This window comes from Hyperolius riggenbachi, chromosome 3, assembly GCF_040937935.1.
Source record: "Hyperolius riggenbachi isolate aHypRig1 chromosome 3, aHypRig1.pri, whole genome shotgun sequence".
Classification (NCBI taxonomy): Eukaryota; Metazoa; Chordata; class Amphibia; order Anura; family Hyperoliidae; genus Hyperolius; species Hyperolius riggenbachi.
This window is the reverse complement of record NC_090648.1, coordinates 171,415,099-171,437,683: the sequence shown is the minus strand read 5'-3', so window position 1 is coordinate 171,437,683 and position 22,585 is coordinate 171,415,099. Positions and strand designations below refer to the sequence as shown.

Genomic DNA, 22,585 nt, shown 5'->3' with positions numbered 1-22,585 from the left:
GTTATTCTGGCAGCAGTCCCCTGGGGGCTAAAGACGGCTCTCCCTGTGCTACGCAAAGGAGGGGAATATGGCAAATATATTCCCCTACTCCCTGCTTACCCTGTCCTCTAAAGGTATGAGTCGGGTCTGGCTATTGCCAAGCACCCAAATTACAGAGATTTTATGAGAGACACCAACTCCCCCCCCCCCTCCCCCCCCCCCCCCCCCCCCCCCGGCGCCCTGCGCAACTTTAACTGTTATAAGGCACGGAGAAGATCTGACTCATCAAAACCCAGCTGCTGACCCCTAACCTTAAACCCCCCCGGACGTCTAAACTTAAACACCCCCATGATGCCTAACCTTAAGCCCCGCACCACCAATACCTAGCCTTAACAGTGTTTTGAAGTGGATACTATTTTGTAACAGGAAGAAAACAAAAACATGTTTTGTAGCAGATACAATTTTATAATGGAAAAAAAATATCCATATTTTGGAAAAATATCCTCATGCCTCAATTTCTAGTTTCGCACCTTGTAGCGGCTATTCTACATTAGAGTCTATGGGAGCACTCAAATTGTCGATTGGCTGATTACCCCCCAAATTTACCAGCTCTATTTATTGGGCTAAGAAGTCCTGTTTTGCAGACATGACTGGGCAATGCCTATTGGCTAGCCTGCTGATGGTTGGTCTGCAGAAGGTGCTTGCTGATCTGCCATCTGCAGTGTAAGGTATTTTCCCTGAGGCCAGCTTTGCTTTGTTCATCACCAGGGCAGTGCCCTGCCCTGGTGGAAAGCTTAGCAGAGATTTTATTCCTCTGTTTTCAGTAATGAAATCTTCACAGTACCAGGCCACCAATATAATTTTAACAGCTTATTGATGTTAGACTAATTACTACTGGGTTGTTTGTCTTGCCATTGTCAACTTATTAAATTAAGCCTAAGATGAAAACTTAACCAGTCAAACTACACTGATAAGGAATATACTGAAAATATTTTATATGCACTATTAAGTCTAAATTACTATTGCTTGTTTTTTTTCCAGCCAGAATTACCTTTGGCAACGTGACAGTAAGCAGACAGTGCTCATATATGTGTAAACATAAATTCCTCTTTTATGGTTTGCTCTAGAATTACAGACATTATGAGCAAACAACAGCTGCAAAGTAGCATTTTTCTTTATAGCAGAGTGATGCGTGCTTCACTTAAACATATATGTAGGTATAAAATCTGTTATAAAGTGGAATAGTAATGAGTCATTTTAGGGTCAAAAGACCAAAAGCAACCCTAAAAAAGAAGTCCGTAAAATACTATAAAGTGCAGTATAGACTTCTTAAAAAAAAAAAATTCACTTGTCTTTTTACACTAGTAATGAAACACAGATTTTAAAAGACTATCTCAGCTGCTGTGTAGGTTTTCCATGTAGTGTGCATGTGTTCTATAAACCAGCGCATCCGGATGCACAGTTGGTCACTTGGGTATAAAGGACTGACTTGCATGTCCTGACTGCTACTTATATTTCCCTTTTATTTCTATGGCACTGAAATACATTGTGGTAATTGATTTATAATATTGCCATTAACAGAAGAAAACAAGTGACAAAAATTAGCAAATTCAAAATAAACGTGCATTAAAATTTCCTTATTTTTAAATCATTTATCGACAGCAGCTAAAATATTTAATGACTTAAATCTTCCAAGACTGCCAGGACCTAAGACAGAGCCAAGAGATTTCCTATTAGTTCCTGTAAAGACCAGTGATCACATGACCACTGTCATTCAACTTAAATACAGCTATTTACATTATCCCACCTCATCACTACACTCCAGGGGAAATACATATTTTTAATATATATTATTGGATGGGTCCCAAAGTCCCCTTGGAGTTTTGTCCCCTCACTGAAGACATACAGACGCTTCTCTGGTTGCATTTTACATTCATGACTGCAATTATAGTTACAATCTTGGGTCTTTAAAGTTTACTCCAGTTAAGAAAGTAATGAGATTAATAAAATACTGTTAGTCTGAAAATGTTAATAGCAAAAGCTTTAACATAACTCACACCATTTTCTCTTATAATGCTTCTTCATATTAATGGTTTGTCAAAGCCTGGCCACAATTCTGCATTATTGAGGCTCGTAAATGAATGGTCGATGCTGCTGCTTCTTTCATGGTTTTGAGATGTGGTGCAACATGTAATTTGCTTCAACGTAGATGGGGTGCTTCATCCTTAATGGATGCCCTATTCATTAAATGATCTCACATGAGCACCCGTTTATGGAAAAACCTCTGTGACAGCAAAATCCATTTTTACACTGCAAAGTCCAGGTCACCAAAATTATCCTAGAGTAACCAAGCAGCTCTGTGTGACCCAAAACTACTAGTAAAGTATAGGGGGCTAAAAGAGACCGAAAAGCTCTCCTACTGAAAACCAATGCTCAGTGTAGTTTGCCTTCTTAAAACAGAAGGTATTTGCAATAATTCAGCTTTAAAGGAAACCAGAGACGAAGCAAATTCAAAGTTTTATATATACCTGGGGCTTCCTCCAGCCCCATCCACACGGATCGATCCCAGGCCGCCGTCCTCAGCCTTCTCCAGCTCCGGTACTGGGTCCCAGAAGGCTGAGGACAGCGGCGTGGGAGCGATCTGTGCGGATGGAGCTGGAGTAAGCTCCAGGTATGTATAAAACTTTGAATTTGCTTCGTCTCTGGTTTCCCTTTAAAGCTGAATTATTGCAAATACCTTCTGTTTTAAGAAGGCAAAATACAAAATTGTCCCTGTGACTCTTATTATGCAGACACAATATTCAGCAGGGTCACATGGCCAGATTTATCAAAGCATTACTGACAGTTTTTTCTCCTTAAACAGTTCTAACCAGCAGGGGGAACTGTTCAGCATGATAAAAAGAAAATTCTTAAATCCCACTTAATAGTGGCAGCTTAGCGTGAATTTCTAGAACTGCACTACAGTTAAGAAAAGTGTAAATTTATCCCTAAAATACCGCAGATTAAGTGCTTAATAGCACTTCTACACAGATTGTGCAGTGTAGGCTAGACATGATTTGTGGCATGCTCCTCCCCCTTGCTGATCCTGTGAAGCTGTTCTGTGTTTAACCCTTCCATTGGTGGGCATTGATGCAATACAGCAGATGTATTGGTTATGGTTAGCTGTAATTTCCTTCACACACTGCACTGTCTGAAAGCCTTCCTAACTCCTCCTATTTAAGAATAGTTTAACAAGAAAACTGCACTATCTAATGATTTCTTAAGAATTATGAGACAATTCTGCATGGATTTATAAAAACCTACCAATACTCTTGATAAATGTTTCCCACAGAGTTTCTGTTAACCAGTTAGTGTCAGTAAAGATAAACTGAGCCAAATGTTATTAGCACCTTGTTGATGGAATTGTCCATTTAGTTATGAAAATGTACATAATGCTGCACAAACTATTTTGAGATTAGGTATTAATGATAGAACCACCCATTAAATATTTTCACTAAATCGTAACTGTGTTATTTTCATTCCTAAGAACACGTACAGACTAGAAGGGGAAGGCTTCTCAACAATCCCATTGCTAGTTGACCATTTTCTGAAGAGCAAGCAAGTAGTTACAAAGAAGAGTGGTGTTATCCTTACTAAAGCCATTGTAAAGGTAGGATACTCACTTTAAACAGCAGTGTATCTGCATGCAAGCTATGAAAACACTATTTACATGTTATGTAATGCTAACTCTTGCATTTATGCAAAACCTATAAAAAAAAATGATCTACAGTATGCATTGTAAGAACCTTAGTGGCAAATTTTTACGTGGCCTGTTTGTGTTTTGTAGAGACTGAGATGAAAGTTTTGAGGCACTAGATCAAAGAAAATAATCAGGTGGCCACTGGATTATTCAGGAGATCACTACCCTAAATGATGCCCTAAAAGCTGCCACAGCTTCAACTTTTCATATGCTAATCCTGAAAGCATTACACATATGACATAGCGTGAAAAAGTAGCGTTTTAGGATGGTGCGTTTGCGATTTTATATTGCGTTTTTACTGTGTTTTCGGTGCGTTTTGCTTTTTTCTTTACGCAGATGAGTTTTTCATGCGTTTTGCGTGCGTTTTAATACATTTGCTGTTCGCTAATGGAAAACGCATATGTTTTGTATGCGTTTTTCTTTTAATTTATGCAAATCACTAGGAAGACAACAGGAAGCTGAAACACATCAGAGATCTTTACTTTTTAATCAAAAATGCAGTAAAAAAAACGCATGAAAAACGCAATGTATATGCGTTACCATAGACTTTCATTATGTGTGTTTTGGCAGCCAGTCTGCAATATTATGCAACAATACCAGCGTCTGCAGAATGCTTACTGTAAATCGCAAGTTCAACGCTGGTACTTCTGTGTCCTATAGACTAACACTGCTGCATAAAACGCAGCGTTCCCGCTCCGCAAGTGTTTCTGCCATGTGTGCACCCGGCCTGAGGCCAAGGGCTGGTTCACACGGACGCTTGTCGCGTTTACCACCAAGCGTGTGGGACTCGTTGGCTCAACGCTCCCATTCAAGTGAATGGGAGCGTTTAGCATTGCGCAATTACCAGCGATTGCGCAAACGCAGCGTTTCGATCCCTATTTACCACGTCACTTCAGCCGGGCCTAGAAGCGGCATGCGGCGTCCATGGTCACCTAGACATCACGGCTTAATGTCCCCTTGCGGGGACAAAAAACGCTGATCGTGACGGGAAGCTGATGATTGTCGTACCGCTGCCCCTGAACGAGACATCACAGGACGACATGGCTTCCAGACGCCCCGCCGCTGCCAAGCGTCCATGTGAACCAGTAAGCTGCATTAGCACAGGTGGATCCCTTCCCCAATTTAATATGCTAACGTCTAGTGATTAGTCAGCTATCACACCAGAGGTAAGCATTCACCTGTCAGACTCATTGCTTACTAGAGGAGTATGACCCTCACAACACTGACTACAGGGGTCCTCAACTGTGGCATTATTATCAATTTGAACAAGTATCATGACAAAACATATTCATAATCATGTTCATTATTATATAAATGACAGTCACAACTACCAAGGTACATCATCTCTGCTGTAAGGCAACTCCTAACTTGTCGTTTCTGTGCCTACATAGAGGGAAAGGTTTACTAAGCTGTCACCTGAGACCTTGTATAATCTGCATAAGCACCGTGAGTAAAGATAGCCATAGGTGTATGATGACAGTCAGATATGTATGCAAGCTGTGACCTTCAGGAGAGGTCGTCTTATCCAGCTTTATACATAAACCTTTGGAATTTGAAAAAAAGAGCGACTATAGATTGACAACTCCTGGCATAAGCTTATATCGATGGAAATCACGACAACAGAGGAAAGGTTGGTGCCCTAAATATAAAATTGTCACCATTTCAGAAAAGTAATAACTTAATAGTTCACGTCTACCACCAGCTTTTATCAACCGTGCCAAAAAAGATAAGATTCCAGTAAGTCTATACTGCCAGTTCACATGTAAATAAGTGCGAAATGTTCTGCAGTAATTTCATTGTTTGTCACAGAGATAATGAATATTTTTTTTAATTTCCTTCTACACACAGGACAAATGGGTACTTGAGCACGAAGAAGTCATCCTCGGAGAAAGAATTGGTCGGGTGTGTTATCTATTTTACTTAATGTGATTCAGGCTCATTAAAATACTTCTTATTAATAGAAGCAGATAATAACATTATACAACTAACAAACAGCAGGGAACAGGGTAAACAAAAATCTAATTTAAGTAGCAGAATTAAATTGAATATAGAAGTATCAGAAGAATATATCAAGAGTAAACATTATTTTTGAGACCATAACAAAATGTATTATCTGTCATGCAGATCTCACGGTGGTAGTCAAGCCATAAGTAAAATATTTACTTAGTATGCATGAGTTAGTAGTTATATATTTACAAGGTGCTCTGTGTAAAGTGTAGTGACTTCAGTGGAAAATTCAGTCGTTTTCGTGACCCGGTTTGGTTTGAGGAGAAATTTAAAAATGGTCTGTCGTCATAAAAAGTGACATGAGTTTACAGCACTTAGACCATGATGCAATAAACTTATTTCACAAGTTATTATGGGCAAGAAAATATGTAGTAAAAATAAAGTGGGAAACCTAATAAAGGACAACAGATTATTAAAGCAATTTTTATGTGTCATATATTGAAATGGTATTAAGTAAAGTAGGAAACAATAAGTGAAAAATTTATGACAAAAGTTAAGCGCATCGGGGCATTATGCTGGGAACACACAATGCAATTTCCCATCTGATCATTGGAAATCCGGCAATTATTTCTGACATGTACGATCTGTTTCCGATCGAAAAAGGAATTAATTTTGCAAAGTTATCATCGAAAAATCGATTCCTTAATTGATCAGGAGCAATTTGGACGGTACAACTTCCCGTCAGATCACCTGTTGATCGGATGGGAAACCTTGTGTTCCCATCATTAGTGTATTATCTTCTGCAACAAAGCTGCAAGATTTTCCACTCATCTCTCTGCATTGGAGTGTTCATGTATAGCAGTGTTTCCCAACCCTGTCCACAAAGCCCAACAACAGTACATATTTTGCAAGAAACCACAAACATGCACCGATAGGGTTATAAGTGTATCAGTAGAGCTGATTAACTACCTCTGTAATCCACAACAGAAATGTCTGGGTCTCCACCTGGATTTCAGGCCGAAACACTTGATAAAGGCCGCATTGGTCGAAATGTTGTGCTCTGCACTGTGTTACTTGCAATAAATTGGCCAATCGGCCTGAAATCCAGGTGGAGACCCAATCGTTTCTGTTGTGACTTTGAAATTACCCCGCAGGTGGATAAGGGTGGTGGCTCGTCAACTCCCTGGTGCTGGATAATATTAGGTTGCAGCATTGAGATATCTTGCAGGATTTTTAACTACCTCTGTAATCACATGCGCTGTTACTGGTCTTTGAGGATGGTTGGGAAAAGCTGATGTATAGTATCTAATTATGGTGAAAGTCAGTGAGAGTTATGCTTACTGGCTTTCACACCACACAAAGTATCCAGTGTTACTATACTCAGATTTAAAGAGGAATCGAAATTACATATAGTAGAATGTAATAAATGATTCAGGATAACCTTTTTTGTCCTTAATTATTCTAGTTTCAGCATCAAAAAAAGCTTGTTATATTTTAGCAATGTATATTGCTGTATATTGGTATGTAACCCCACCAGTCCAGGAATGTCTAGCCGAAGCTATGATGGCATGCGGCTTTCTGCCACAAAGCACTCTGGGAGCTCATCTGATGGCTCAGTACCCAGAGTGAAAGAAAAAAACATGCCACAGTAATTCACCTTGCCAACAATAACAATGCTGGCATCACTGAAATTTTTTTTTAAGTTACTCAAAGTAAAGTAAGATTTTACAATGGGCAAACATTAAAATAATTTATAAATTAATATTGTAAAAAATAAGTTATTATTCAGTAAAGTTCCTCTTAATACTGTAACTTCTAAAAACCGTTAATGCTATACTAGCCCTAATCTCTCCTTAAAGGGAACCAGAGATGAACGTTTCACACAAAATAAACATATCAGTCGATAGCTTGTAAAGAATAAATGCTCTACCTGATAATTTCGCCGCTCTGGTGTGCCTTTTTTAGTGTTTTTTTATCCATTATTGCTCCAGGAAAAATCAAATATGGCCGCCGGCTCATATCCCTTCTGCTTCCGGGTTATGAGTTGTTCTGGATGTGCTGTCTAGGCTATATGAGACTAGGCTGCTATTTAGGCTATATGAGAAAGGCTGCTGCAGCCTTTCATCTGTGTGCTTTCATTTTGGTATGATGTGCAGCTGCCTGTAGGAAGTGTCTCTCATAGGAATAAAACTGCAGTCATCATCATTATCTATGCAGGCAGAGTGCACACAGATCATATTGCAGCCACACTTGTCTGTTTCAGAGATTCTCTATCAGCAGCAGCAGCCCCTCCCATGTCATCACAGCTCTCAGTATGTAAAGCAGGAAATCTGAGCCAGGAGGTGGCAGGCTTGGGCTTGAAAAGACTCCACAGAAGAGTGACTCAGCTATATTGATTCAAGGTCAAACCTAGACTGAGTCAGTCGGGGATTCTTATCACAGCTGATAATAGACTAATTAAGCAGATAAGAATGAAACTAAAAGCAGGGTAGGTGTTTACTGTCATGTTCCCACTGATAAATGTAATAAAATACATGAGGGTGCTTCGTTTCTGGTTCTCTTTAAAATGACCTAATGCTTGATGGACATGTTACACAAATGACTAAATTGCCATAAGCAGCTGTAAGTGAACTACCTAGTTGCTAGTATTATGGATTAGACACAGTAGCAAGTTGCCTTGATTAGCAACGGATAAACACTATTTTCCTCTGCTGCAGTATTTCATATTGATTTATATTTTCTTTTTAAACAAACAACTCTATCATTGATTTTACTTGTCCATGGAAGAGAAAACCTAAATTTAATCTGTCCTGTTATGGCCTAGTGACATTGATAGTGAAATAAATGATGGATAAATATTATCAAATACAACAGAATCCTTTCATTAATTCAGTGCTATTGTTTATGTGTGACAGGGTAATTTTGGGGAGGTATTCAGCGGCCGCCTCCGTGCTGATAACACTCCTATTGCAGTGAAAACGTGCCGAGAGACTCTGCCGCCAGATCTGAAGGACAAGTTTCTTTCCGAAGCCAGGTGAGGACATTTATTTGTGTCTGACAGACCTTTGGTACTAAATTAGCTGTACCTTTACAGGCATTGAGCTTTCTTCCTCCTCACTTCCCTTCCATTAATTTAACTCAGCGGTTATGGCTTAAATGACAGGTTCACAAAGCAATCATTGATTTGACACAGTGCGGCATGTAGCGTATTTAGTAAGTGCAGCCAACTGGTTCATTACGTGCCGACACTGTAACAAATTACAATCAGTGGACACTTTTATATGGTTTGCTTTTTTACCTGTGTCATGTATGCTAGAGCAAGATATTAGCTCTGTGACTTGAAGCCACACTCTTAATAACGCATTATTTTGCAAGGTGACTTAACTACTGCCACTGACTACCCTAACCTGCAGCCCTGGATCTGTAATTAGCACTAATTGTTGTTACAGCTGAATGATTCTGATCATTGGCAATCTGACCATACACAATTAGTTGCCTTTGTGAATTAAGTTAATTTTTGCTACTTTTTTGCTTAGTTATTGAAAAGGTATTATGCAGAGAAAGTGAGAAATCTCACAAAAAAGCCGTTTATCGGGGCTCTTTCCTACATCATCCAGACGTTCACTAGGATTCTCCTTCTGGACATTAGCTCGGGTTTCAATACCATCTGTCCCTGCAAACTACATGACACAGAACTCAACATCCATCGCACCTTCAACCAATGAATCATGGACTTCCTCACAAATAGGTCCCAAGTTGTCAAGCTAGACAACCTCTCCTCTTGACAATGGGTCACCAACACCGGACCCCCACAAGGCTGCGTCTTGTCGCTGATCTTGTTCTCCCTGTACATGAACAACTGCACATCCATTGCAAACTCAGTCAAAATCATAAAAATTGTTAATGACACCACCATTGTTAGCCTTGAAACCAAGAACAACAAGCAGGCCTACTGTCAGGAGGTTGATAGAGTATGCCACTGGTGTAAAGAGAATGAGCTGGTCCTCAACACAGCCAAAAGCAATCAGAGGATCAACAACTTCAGGAAGCATTTCCCCAATCCACCTCCGATCTATATTGACGACACAGAAGTCGAAAGAGTATCCAATGTCCGCCTCCTGGGCACAACCATCTCTGAAGACCTGAGGTGGATGTCCAACACTGCCTCTACCCAGAAGAAAGCCTAGCATAAACTGTCCTTGCTTCGCCAACTAAAGAAGTTTGGTATATCTCAGGATCTTCTGAGGCGCTTCTACTCCGCCACTATTGAATCTATTTTCTGTGTATCCATGCTGGTCTGGTATGTCGGCTCCTCCGCTATCGACAGATACAAGCTCCAGAGGGCCATCAGATCAGTGGAGAGAATCATTGAGAAACTCCTTTTCTTGCTGGACCTCCTTCACAACTCCAGACTGCGTTCAAGAGCAATGAGTATAGCCCACCCAGGCTACATTTCCTTTCCGGGCCATCTTCACCAGGACCTCAAGGCATAGGAACACCTTTTCCCCCTCCAATATTAAACACTTGATCTCACACCACACCCTCCCCCTCTTGTGATCACCCCCCCCCCTTTTCCACCTTATATTTTTGCTGTTATTAAAGAGGCAAAAAAATTATGATATAATGATTTGCATGTGTAGTACAGCTAAGAAATAAAACATTAGGAGCAGAGACATAAGTCTAATATTTTTTCCGGTACAGGAACAGTTAAGAAACTCCAGTTGTTATCTATGCAAAAAAAGCCATCGAGCTCCACAACTTTCAAAATCTCAGAGAGCTCTGTCTTCTGCAGCTTGTTACCTCAACTGATAGTCACAGTATTTTCTTTTTTTCTCCAGAGGACAGGTCAATAGTTCACAAGACTGCTCTGTAAAAACACTTAGAATGCTGAGTAGTGTGTAAACTGCAAATATTAGAGAATGATGCAAAGTTATAAAAAAAAACACTATATAACTGAATATAAAAATATGAGAATATTTTCTCTGCTACTAATCTTCTAGCAATTATCCGTACTACAGTACACAACCAATTCATTATATCATCATCTTTTTTCCTCTTCAGTGTCTCTTTAATTTGTGGTCTGCTTATCCTGCCACTTTGCTGTTATTAGTATTGTCCTCTCCAAAACCAATTACAGACATGACCCAGTCATGCTTGGTGAATAAAACTAGTTCTGATCATCCCATCTTGTTTTCTTATTTTCACTTTAAAGAGACTCTGAAGTCTCACAAAATACATTTAAAAAACAAACAAACACATATTTAACATCAATGCCCTAACTGAAACGCTGCATCCCTTCGGCTGAACACTAAAAAAGATTACCCCAAACTCCCGGGGCAAAAATCCATGACTTTCCTGGTCGTGGATTTTGCTGCCCGGGGAGGCAGAGCTTTGGGCTGTAGCTCTGCCTCCATGCACGTCAATCTGAGCTGATCACCACCTTTCCTTCGCCCCTCTCAGTGAAAGAAGCCTGAGAGGGGCAGGGAGAGGCGGCGATCAGCTCAGATGGACGTGAGTAGAGGCAGAGCTACAGCCAAAAACTCTGCCTCTACCTTCAGTCTCCCAAGGGCGAAACCGCCGTCTAATAACTTAGTACAGCACTGCAATCTAAGGCAGCACTGTATTGGGGACAGCCGTGTGACACGGCCGTCCCCCTGGGAGGCAAAAATTGTGATCCGCTGTCATAGACTGAAGCCTATGACAGCCGATCACACTTATTGGCTGGCGGGGGGAAGGGAGAAGGGTTTAATAAACAAATAAATGCTCACATTTATTCAAAAATTCATAAAATAAATATTTGTAAAAAAAAAAAAAAAAACAACAACTGGGGAGTGATCAGATCCTACCAACAGGAAGCTCTGTTGGTGGGGAGAAAAGGCGGGAGGGGGGAATCACTTGTGTGCTGAGTTGTGCAGCCCTGCAGCTAGGCCTTAAAGCTGTAGTGGCCCAATTAGTAAAAAATGGCCTGGTCACTAGGGGGGTTTAACACCGCGGTCCTTAAATGGTTAAAGAGGTTTTTAAAAGAAAAATATAAATTTTGCGAGACTTTAGTCTCTCTTTAAATCCTTCTTCTGAGACACTGGTCAAATCACTGTGCAATGCAAATGTCTTGAAAGAAAAGTAACAACCAGAAATGCAGAGAGAAAGAAAAAAAGTGAATCTCTGTCTCATTAGTACTTCTCATAAATATAGTAGTAGATTCACTTTCTCAACATCAAACAATATAAACATTAAACAGTAAAAAGAAGAAACTGTGAAAATGTACAAGCAGAGTGCTCAAGGAAGAAGATGGAAATAAGATGGATAAAGATTGCCCGCACTGCTTCACTCCACCACATCTTGAAGCATAATATAATTCTGCTCATCCATTGTTACGCTGAGATTAATGGGAGACCTCCAGAAGATACAAAGTATCCTAAATTGCTAAATTCTTCTCTCCAAGGTCTTTATTCATATTCTGTAGATGTCAGCCATATGTTGAGGTCAACCAAGGATTTAGGTATGAAGAAAGGTACGCAATGTATCTTGTAATATACTAGACAGTCTTTCATTCATACCCACATAATTTATCTTCTGCATTGCCTTCTGCCAACAAATAAAAGAGCTTTTCCATTGGGACACTAGATAAATCCTGAATGCTGCTGCCATTTTTATGCAGTCATTTGCTTTCTCTACAGTTCATTTCCCCCACATTCTGATTTAGAAGAGCAGTTATAATAGTAGGTGATATGTGCATAGAAAATATTTTGAGACGATGTCTCCCAAATCTTATGCCCTTTATTCCCAAACCATCCTTAAAAGGCCCACTTCATAGTACATCCTCTACATCCTAGGTTCTCAATGTGTAATACGCCTTACCCAAGGGGCACTTCTGTTGGCTCCAGGGGGTACTCAGGCTTGATATACTTAAAGTGGATCCGAGATGAACTTTTACTCATTGCATAATTGTGTTCCTTTCCTATAGTTTATAGGGCATTCCTCAAGCCAAATACTTTTTTGTTTTTGTTTTAATACTCTAATTCCCTATAAACTAAATAAGACCCACCCACAGTTTTCAGAGAGCCTCGGCACTGTAGCAATGGCTCATGGGAGCTCAGTCTGGGCAGGAGAAGGGGGAGGTATTACTAGCCAGAGATTTCAGAGGCGGAGGGCGGAGGGGGATTAGGTTTTTTTCAGTCTGAGTGCTGATGGTGCAGATAAGCCTGCCTCTGTGTAATGTTTACAAACAACATGGCTGCTGTCATTGTATCACAGGAAGAAATAATCATATTCTATTAACCACTTGAGGACCTAGGGCTTTCTACCCCTTAAGGACCGGCCACTTTTTTTCCATTCAGACCACTGCAGCTTTCACGGTTTATTGCTCGCTCATACAACCTACCACCTAAATGAATTTTGGCTCCTTTTCTTGTCACTAATAAAGCTTTCTTTTGGTGCTATTTGATTGCTCCTGCAATTTTTACTTTTTATTATATTCATCAAAAAAGACATGAATTTTGGCAAAAAAATGATTTTTTTAACTTTCTGTGCTGACATTTTTCAAATAAAGTAAAATTTCTGTATACATGCAGCGCGAAAAATGTGGACAAACATGTTTTGGATAAAAAAAAACCAATTCAGTGTATATTTATTGGTTTGGGTAAAAGTTATAGCGTTTACAAACTATGGTGCAAAAAGTGAATTTTCCCATTTTCAAGCATCTATGACTTTTCTGACCCCCTGTCATGTTTCATGAGGGGCTAGAATTCCAGGATAGTATAAATACCCCCCAAATGAACCCATTTTGGAAAGAAGACATCCCAAAGTATTCACTGAGAGGCATAGTGAGTTCATAGAAGATATTATTTTTTGTCACAAGTAAGCGGAAAATGACACTTTGTGACAAAAAAAAAAAAGTTTCCATTTCTTCTAACTTGCGACAAAAAAAAATGAAATCTGCCACGGACTCACCATGCCCCTCTCTGAATACCTTGAAGGGTCTACTTTCCAAAATGGGGTCATTTGTGGGGTGTGTTTACTGTCCTGACATTTTGGGGGGTGCTAAATTGTAAGCACCCCTGTAAAGCCTAAAGGTGCTCATTGGACTTTGGACCCCTTAGCGCAGTTAGGCTGCAAAAAAGTGCCACACATGTGGTATTGCCGTACTCAGGAGAAGTAGTATAATGTGTTTTGGGGTGTATTTTTACACATACCCATGCTGGGTGGGAGAAATATCTCTGTAAATGACAATTTGTTAATTTTTTTTACACACAATTGTCCATTTACAGAGAGATTTCTCCCACTCAGCATGGGTATGTGTAAAAATACACCCCAAAACACATTATACTACTTCTCCTGAGTACGGCGATACCACATGTGTGGCACTTTTTTGCACCCTAACCGCGCTAAGGGGCCCAAAGTCCAATGAGTACTTTTAGGATTTCACAGGTCATTTTGCGACATTTGCTTTCAAGACGACTCCTCATGGTTTAGGGCCCCTAAAATGCCAGGGCAGTATAGGAACCCCACAAATGACCCCATTTTAGAAAGAAGACACCCCAAGGTATTCCGTTAGGAGTATGGTGAGTTCATAGAAGATTTTATTTTTTTGTCACAAGTTAGCGGAAATTGATTTGTATTGTTTTTTTTCACAAAGTGTCATTTTCCGCTAACTTGTGACAAAAAATAAAATCTTCTATGAACTCACCATAGTCCTAACAGAATACCTTAGGGTGTCTTCTTTCTAAAATGGGGTCATTTGTGGGGTTCCTATACTGCCCTGGCATTTTAGGGGCCCTAAACCGTGAGGAGTAGTCTTGAAAGCAAATGTCGCAAAATGACCTGTGAAATCCTAAAGGTACTCATTGGACTTTGGGCCCCTTAGCGCACTTAGGGTGTAAAAAAGTGCCACACATGTGGTACCGCCGTACTCAGGAGAAGTAGTATAATGTGTTTTGGGGTGTATTTTTACACATACCCATGCTGGGTGGAAGAAATATCTCTGTAAATGACAATCTTTTGATTTTTTTTACACACAATTGTCCATTTACAGAGAGATTTCTCCCACCCAGCATGGGTATGTGTAAAAATACACCCCAAAACACATTATACTACTTCTCCTGAGTACGGCGATACCACATGTGTGACACTTTTTTGCGGTTTAGGGCCCCTAAAATGCCAGGGCAGTATAGGAACCCCACAAGTGACCCCATTTTAGAAAGAAGACACCCCAAGGTATTCTGTTAGGTGTATGACGAGTTCATAGAAGATTTTATTTTTTGTCAAAAGTTAGCGGAAAGTGACACTTTGTGGAAAAAAACCAATAAAAATCAATTTCCGCTAACTTTTGACAAAAAATAAAATCTTCTATGAACTCGTCATACACCTAACAGAATACCTTGGGGTGTCTTTTTTTCTAAAATGGGGACACTTGTGGGGTTCCTATACCGCCCTGGCATTTTACGGGCCCAAAACCGTGAGTAGTCTGGAAACCAAATGTCTCAAAATGACTGTTCAGGGGTATAAGCATCTGCAAATTTTGATGACAGGTGGTCTATGAGGGGGTGAATTTTGTGGAACCGGTCATAAGCAGGGTGGCCTTTTAGATGACAGGTTGTATTGGGCCTGATCTGATGGATAGGAGTGCTAGGGGGGTGACAGGAGGTGATTGATGGGTGTCTCAGGGGGTGGTTAGAGGGGAAAATAGATGCAATCAATGCACTGGGGAGGTGATCGGAAGGGGGTCTGAGGGGGATCTGAGGGTTTGGCCGAGTGATCAGGAGCCCACACGGGGCAAATTAGGGCCTGATCTGATGGGTAGGTGTGCTAGGGGGTGACAGGAGGTGATTGATGGGTGTCTCAAGGTGTGATTAGAGGGGGGAATAGATGCAAGCAATGCACTGGCGAGGTGATCAGGGCTGGGGTCTGAGGGCATTCTGAGGGTGTGGGCGGGTGATTGAGTGCCCTAGGGGCAGATAGGGGTCTAATCTGATAGGTAGCAGTGACAGGGGGTGATTGATGGGTAATTAGTGGGTGTTTAGGGTAGAGAACAGATGTAAACACTGCACTTGGGAGGTGATCGGACGTCGGATCTGCGGGCGATCTATTGGTGTAGGTGGGTGATCAGATTGCCCGCAAGGGGCAGGTTAGGGGCTGATTGATGGGTGGCAGTGACAGCGGGTGATTGATGGGTGGCAGTGACAGGGGGTGATTGATGGGTGGCAGTGACAGGGGGTGATTGATGGGTGATTGATAGGTGATTGACAGGTGATTGACAGGTAATCAGTGGGTTATTACAGGGGAGAACAGATGTAAATATTGCACTGGCGAATTGATAAGGGGGGGTCTGAGGGCAATCTGAGCGTGTAGGCGGGTGATTGGGTGCCCGCAAGGGGCAGATTAGGGTCTGATCTGATGGGTAACAGTGACAGGTGGTGATAGGGGGTGATTGATGGGTAATTAGTGGGTGTTTAGAGGAGAGAATAGATGTAAACGCTGCGCTTGGGTGGTGATCTGATGTCGGATCTGCGGGCGATCTATTGGTGTGGGTGGGTAATCAGATTGCCCGCAAGGGGCAGGTTAGGGGCTGATTGTTGGGTGGCAGTGACAGGGGGTGACAGGGGGTGATTGATGGGTGATAGGTGATTGGCAGGTTATTGACAGGTGATCAGTGGGTTATTACAGGGAAGGATAGATGTAAATAATGCCCTGGCGAATTGATAAGGGGGGGTCTGAGGGTAATCTGAGCGTGTAGGCGGGTGATTGGGTGCCCGCAAGGGGCAGATTAGGGTCTGATCTGATAGGTAACAGTGATAGGGGGTGATTGATGGGTGATTGATGGGTAATTAGTGGGTGTTTAGAGAAGATAACAGATGTAAACAATACATTTGGGAGGTAATCTGACGGCGGGTTTGCGGGCGATCTAATGGTGTGGGTGGGTGATCAGATTGCCCGCAAGGGGCAGGTTAGGGGCTGATTGATGGGTGGCAGTGACAGGGGGTGACAGGGGGTGATTGATGGGTGATAAGTGATTGGCAGGTGATTGACAGGTGATCAGTGGGTTATTACAGGGAAGAACAGATGTAATGAATGCACTGGTGAATTGATAAGGGGGGGTCTGAGGGCAATCTGAGCGTGTGGGCGGGTGATTGGGTGCCCGCAAGGGGCAGATTAGGGTCTGATCTGATAGGTAAAAGTGACAGGGGGTGATTGATGGGTGATTGATGGGTAATTAGTGGGTGTTTAGAGGAGAGAATAGATGTAAACAATGGATTTGGGAGGTGATCTGATGTCGGATCTGCGGGCGATCTATTGGTGTGGGGGGGTGATCAGATTGCCCGCAAGGGGCAGGTTAGGGGCTGATTGATGGGTGGCAGTGACAGGGGGTGATTGATGGGTGATTGACAGGTGATTGACAGGTGATTGACAGGTGATCAGGGGGGATAGATGCATACAGTACATGGGGGGGGGGGTCTGGGGGGGGTCTGGGGAGAATCTGAGGGGTGGGGGGTGATCAGGAGGGAGCAGGGGGCGGGAGGGTATAAAAAAAAAATAGCGTTGACAGATAGTGACAGGGAGTGATTGATGGGTGATTAGGGGGGTGATTGGGTGCAAACAGGGGTCTGGGGGGTGGGCAGGGGGGGTCTGATGGGTGCTGTGGGCGATCTGGGGCGGGGGGGGGGGGAGAAAATCAGTGTGCTTGGTGCAGACTAGGGTGGCTGCAGCCTGCCCTGGTGGTCCCTCGGACACTGGGACCACCAGGGCAGGAGACAGCCTGTATAATACACTTTGTAAACATTACAAAGTGTATTATACACTTTGTATGCGGCGATCGTCGGGTTAACATCCCGCCGGCGCTTCCGTATGGCCGGCGGGATGTTGCGGCGAGTGAGCAGCGACAGGCGGAGGCGGAGGATCGCGTCACGGATGACGTGATCGCTCCGCCCATGCCCAAACAAGGACCGCCGCATTTTGTCAATACGGCGGTCCTTGCGGCGTCTACTTCCCGGCCGCCATTTGTCTATACGGCGGTCAGAAAGTAGTTAAAGCAGTATGCAGACAGATTTGCTGTTTAAACCATCTAAACCAGGGCTGCCCAATAGGTCGATCGCGATCTACCGGTAGATCGCGACCGCCTCCTTGGTAGATCGCGGCCTCTTGGCCGCGTCTCGTTAATGTTTGTTGCGGCCAGCAGCTCGTGTTTAGCTGCTGGCCGCTGGCCAATAAGGATGCATGCAGGGGAGGAGAGAGGCGGCGCGTCCGCTGCGTCATGGCTGGGGGCGGCGGCGGGCAGCCTGTGTAATGTGCGTGTGTAACATGCCCGGCGCCGCCCCCAGCCATGACGTAGCGGCCGCGCCGCCTCTCTCTTCGCCGCCGCTTCTCTCCTACATCCCATTGGCCTGCCAGAGTCTCTCCTCGCCGCCTCTTCTCCTCTGCCTGCAGGTACATATACCTGGCTAACCTACACTGGGGGGCCCTATACCTGGCTAACCTACACTGGGGGGCCCTATACCTGGCTAACCTACACTGGGGGGCCCTATACCTGGCTAACCTACACTGGGGGGCCCTATACCTGGCTAACCTACACTGGGGGGCCCTATACCTGGCTAACCTACACTGGGGGGACCTATACCTGGCTAACCTACACTGGGGGGCCCTATACCTGGCTAACCTACACTGGGGGGCCCTATACCTGGCTAACCTACACTGGGGGGCCCTATACCTGGCTAACCTACACTGGGGGGCCCTATACCTGGCTAACCTACACTGGGGGGCCCTATACCTGGCTAACCTACACTGGGGGGGCCTATACCTGGCTAACCTACACTGGGGGGCCCTATACCTGGCTAACCTACATTGGGGGGCCCTATACCTGGCTAACCTACACTGGGGGGCCCTATACCTGGCTAACCTACACTGGGGGGCCCTATACCTGGCTAACCTACACTGGGGGCCCCTATACCTGGCTAACCTACACTGGGGGCCCCTATACCTGGCTAACCTACACTGGGGGCCCCTATACCTGGCTAACCTACACTGGGGGCCCCTATACCTGGCTAACCTACACTGAGGGCCCATATACCTGGCACACCTACACTGAGGGCCCATATACCTGGCAAACCTGCACTGAGGGCCCATATACCTGGCAAACCTACACTGAGGGCCCATATACCTAGCTAACCTACACTGAGGGCCCATATACCTGGCTAACCTACACTGAGGGCACGCAACCTATGCTGCAGGCACATATACCTGGCTAACCTACGCGGGGGGGGGGGGGGGCGTGCTTAGCATTTGAGACGTTGGTAGATCTCCTGGCCTCGGCAAATTTAAAAGTAGCTCGCGAGCCGAAAAAGTGTGGGCACCCCTGATCTAAACTGTACATAAGATATATAGACAAGTTACTTGTTATAGTTAGTTTTTCATCTCTGATCCGCTTTAACTAAGTAAAACAAGTTTAGTTTTAGAAAATTGTAAATTCTATATAAACAACAACACTAATTTAATATTTCAGCTAATTAAAAGCAATAGTAAATGCTTGGATATTGTTTAGAACCAATTACCATATAATACGATTAACCACTTCCAGCAATCTGGATGCAGTAAAATGTCCTGTTTGTGCCTTTTAGCTGCAAACAGGATGTATTAATGCATCAGTTAGATCTGCTGCCGCCATGCATGCGCACTCCAGCTAGGACTTACTTGTGGATGATTGGCGAATGGGTACGTGTTCCCTGAGCCAATCCAGCCTTTGTATCACAGGATGATCGTTGTTATAGCCAGTAACAATGGTCATTCTTAAGGTGCCCATTAACGGTACAATTTTTTCACTAAATGCGATCTTTTGATGAGATTTTTATGATTGAAAATAATCAGAAGGTAATTATTGATTGTTCACATTTACTGAATGATTCGTCCTTCAAATTTGATTATACAATCCAACTTTTGGATTGATTTTATCCTATTTAGCGGTCAACCATAGAACCGTTCCTTATCGATTGCCTTCATAAACAGCAAATTTTCTATACAATTTGATCATTAACCACTCCAGCCTTCAGTGTTTTTTCGAGTGAGCAAGGAAGGATCCGCAGACCAATACAGGTTGAAGTGAAAAAGGCTGAAAAATTTATTTGAAAAAATCCACAAGAAATGCAATAAAAACACAGGATCAACTGACGCGTATCGGGCCTACCATCTGCCCTTAGTCGTAGTTAGTTCAGTGTTTTTTCACCTTAGGCATCCAAGCAATTTTCACCTCCCATTCATTTGTCAATAACGTTATCACTGCTTATCACAATGAAATGATCTATATCTTGTTTTTTTCCACCAATTAGGATTTCTTTAAGTGGTACATTTTGCTAAGAATTATTGTTTTCTAAATGCATTTTAATGGGAATATTAAGAAAAAAATCATTAGTTTTTGGCCATAATAGCTTTAAAATAATGCATGCTACTATAATTAAAATCCATCTATTTTATTTGTCCATTTTTCCCGGTCATTATACCATTTAAATTATGTCCCTATCACAATGTATGGTGCCAATATTTTATTTGGAAATAAAGGGGCATTTTTTCAGTTTTGCGTCCATCACTATCTACAAGCTTATTATTTAAAAAATATTAGTAATTTACCCTCTTGACATGCATATTAAAAAAGTTCAGACCCTTAGGTAACTATGTGGTGCTGTTTTTTATGGTAATTTTTTTTTTTATTCAAACATTTATTTGGGTATTTTTGGAGAGTGTGGGAGGTAAACAGTTAATTTTAATGTAATGTAATTGTGTGTCTATTTATTAAAAAATTGTATGTAGATGTAGTTTTACTATTTGTCCACAAGATGGCCTCAGTCATTTTATTTCCATCCTGTAAGCATGCGATCACGCTTACAGGAAGTGAAGGTAGGACGTGAAACTTTTTTTTCTTCAGAAGGATTGCAGCTTCTCATAGAAGCCGTTGGTCTTTCTAATGGGGACTTAGATCAATGTATGGGAACTGCGTTCCCATTCATTGATCTCCGGGCGCGTGTAATCATCTGTGGGAGCATGCAGCAGTGCGGCGGCAGCCTTTTGGACGTAGTAGCTATGCCCAAAAGGCTTAATTGGTTAAAATCACATTGACAGATCGTATTTGGTGAAAAAAAATTGTGCCATTAATAGGCACCTTTAAAACACTTAAATTAACTCTTAAATAAAGTGTTATGTTTCTCCTCCAGCAGATCTGACACCCCAGATTGCTGTCAATCAGTGCTCTGGGGTGACCAGAGCTGGACGAGAAACTGAGACTGTACAGCAGGGGGGCCCAATAGGTCGATCGTGATCTACCGGTAGATCACAAATGCCTTCTGGGTAGATCATCAAATTCTGCTGCTGAGTGCTGGCAGCTTCTCCTAATTGCGGCTAATAAGGGAAGGGAAGGGAGAGGCCAGGGGCGTATCTGCCATGACGTGACGTCATGGCGGGTGCAACGCCAGGCACAACACTTCCGCCCACATGCACGCACGCATCTCCCGGATCGAACACCGCTTGAGAGTTCTCTTAACCGCCGGCTCATTCATCTGCCCTTCAGCTAGCTGCGGCTGAAGGAGGGGAGACCAAGACAAGCCACAGAAACCGCCGCTGGAGCTCAAGGGAGGTAAGTGATAACTATATTGATGGCACCCGGGCTACCTATAGAGAATGCACCTATACTTAACTCCATACTGAAGCCACCTACCCTAGAGACACCTATACTAATCTATACCTATACTGAAACCACCTATACTAAGCTACCTACACAAGAGGCACCTATACTAGAGGCATCTATACCAATGCTGAATCCACCGATACCAAGCTACCTACACTAGAGGCACCTATACCTAGCTACATATACTAGAGGCATCTTTACCTATCTACCTACACTGAAGCCACCTATACTAAGCTACCTACACTAGAGGCACCTATACTTAGCCACCTATACTAAAGGTATCTATACCTATCTACCTATACTGAAGGCACCTATACTTAGCCATCTATACAGGGTGCACTTATGCCTGGCTACCTGCATGACAATGTGTATGGAGGGGGTCAGCATTTGAAATGTTAGTAGATCTCTTGGGCAACTTTAAAAGTAGCTTGCAAGCCGAAAAAGCGTGGGCACCCCTGCTGCTCAGTTATAGGCTTTTTGGTGCTTTAATAAATCTTTTAACCTCATATCTAACCTATTAAGCCCTTATCCACCCCCTCCTTAGCAAATCAGCCCTATGTGTCTTTCTGTTTCCCACAACCAGTTCTTTTCTCCCTCTCTACCTCTCTATTAACCTTATTTTTATATTTATTTGCAAATAAGGGCTTGTAATTATTGATAGAGTATAGTGAAAAAATAACAAACACAAATAAAGTATTGTCGCCATACACTGTACTAGGGATATAATTTTAATGTTATGACAACCAGGACAAATAGGCATATAAAAGGAGCGCTGAAAGGTGAAAATTGTTGATGTCGGGAAGGGTAAGACTGCCTGTGGATTTAAGTGGTTAATAGAGATGGCCCGAACGGTTCGCCAGTGAACGCTTCCCGGCAAACTTCCGGGGTTCGCCCCCATAGTGCATCATGAGGGTCAACTTTGACCCTCTACATCACAGTCAGCAGGCACATTGTATCCAATCATGCTACAATCCCTCCTGGAGCCACTCCCCCCCCTTATAAAAGGCAGGCAGCGTCAGGCTTTTCACTCACTCGTGTGCCTGCATTAATTAGAGAAGGGAGAGCTGTTGTGCAGAGACCTATAGGGAAAGCTTAGTTAGGCTCTTGTAGGCTTGTTAGCTTGCTCCTTGCTGATTCTTATTGCTAAAAAAGCACCCCTCAACAGCTCTTTTGAAAGCTAATCTTGTTCTTGTGATCTATTTTTTTCTGTGTGTGTGTGGCCCACTTGCATTATATACAGCCCTGTCAGTCAGTCACAG

At 42.7% G+C, this 22,585-nt stretch overlaps 1 protein-coding gene across 3 annotated transcripts in view; it reads left to right on the top strand.

Annotated features, from left to right (window-relative positions):
- The window catches only part of FES (FES proto-oncogene, tyrosine kinase), a 251,416-nt gene that overhangs the window by 188,547 nt on the left and 40,284 nt on the right, over positions 1 to 22,585 (top strand). For all 3 annotated transcript variants that reach the window (XM_068275262.1, XM_068275263.1, XM_068275264.1), the window contains 3 exons: positions 3,506 to 3,628; positions 5,567 to 5,620; positions 8,581 to 8,699. In XM_068275262.1, the coding sequence (XP_068131363.1) occupies positions 3,506 to 3,628; positions 5,567 to 5,620; positions 8,581 to 8,699 (296 nt within the window). The remainder of the gene's footprint in view (positions 1 to 3,505; positions 3,629 to 5,566; positions 5,621 to 8,580; positions 8,700 to 22,585) is intronic.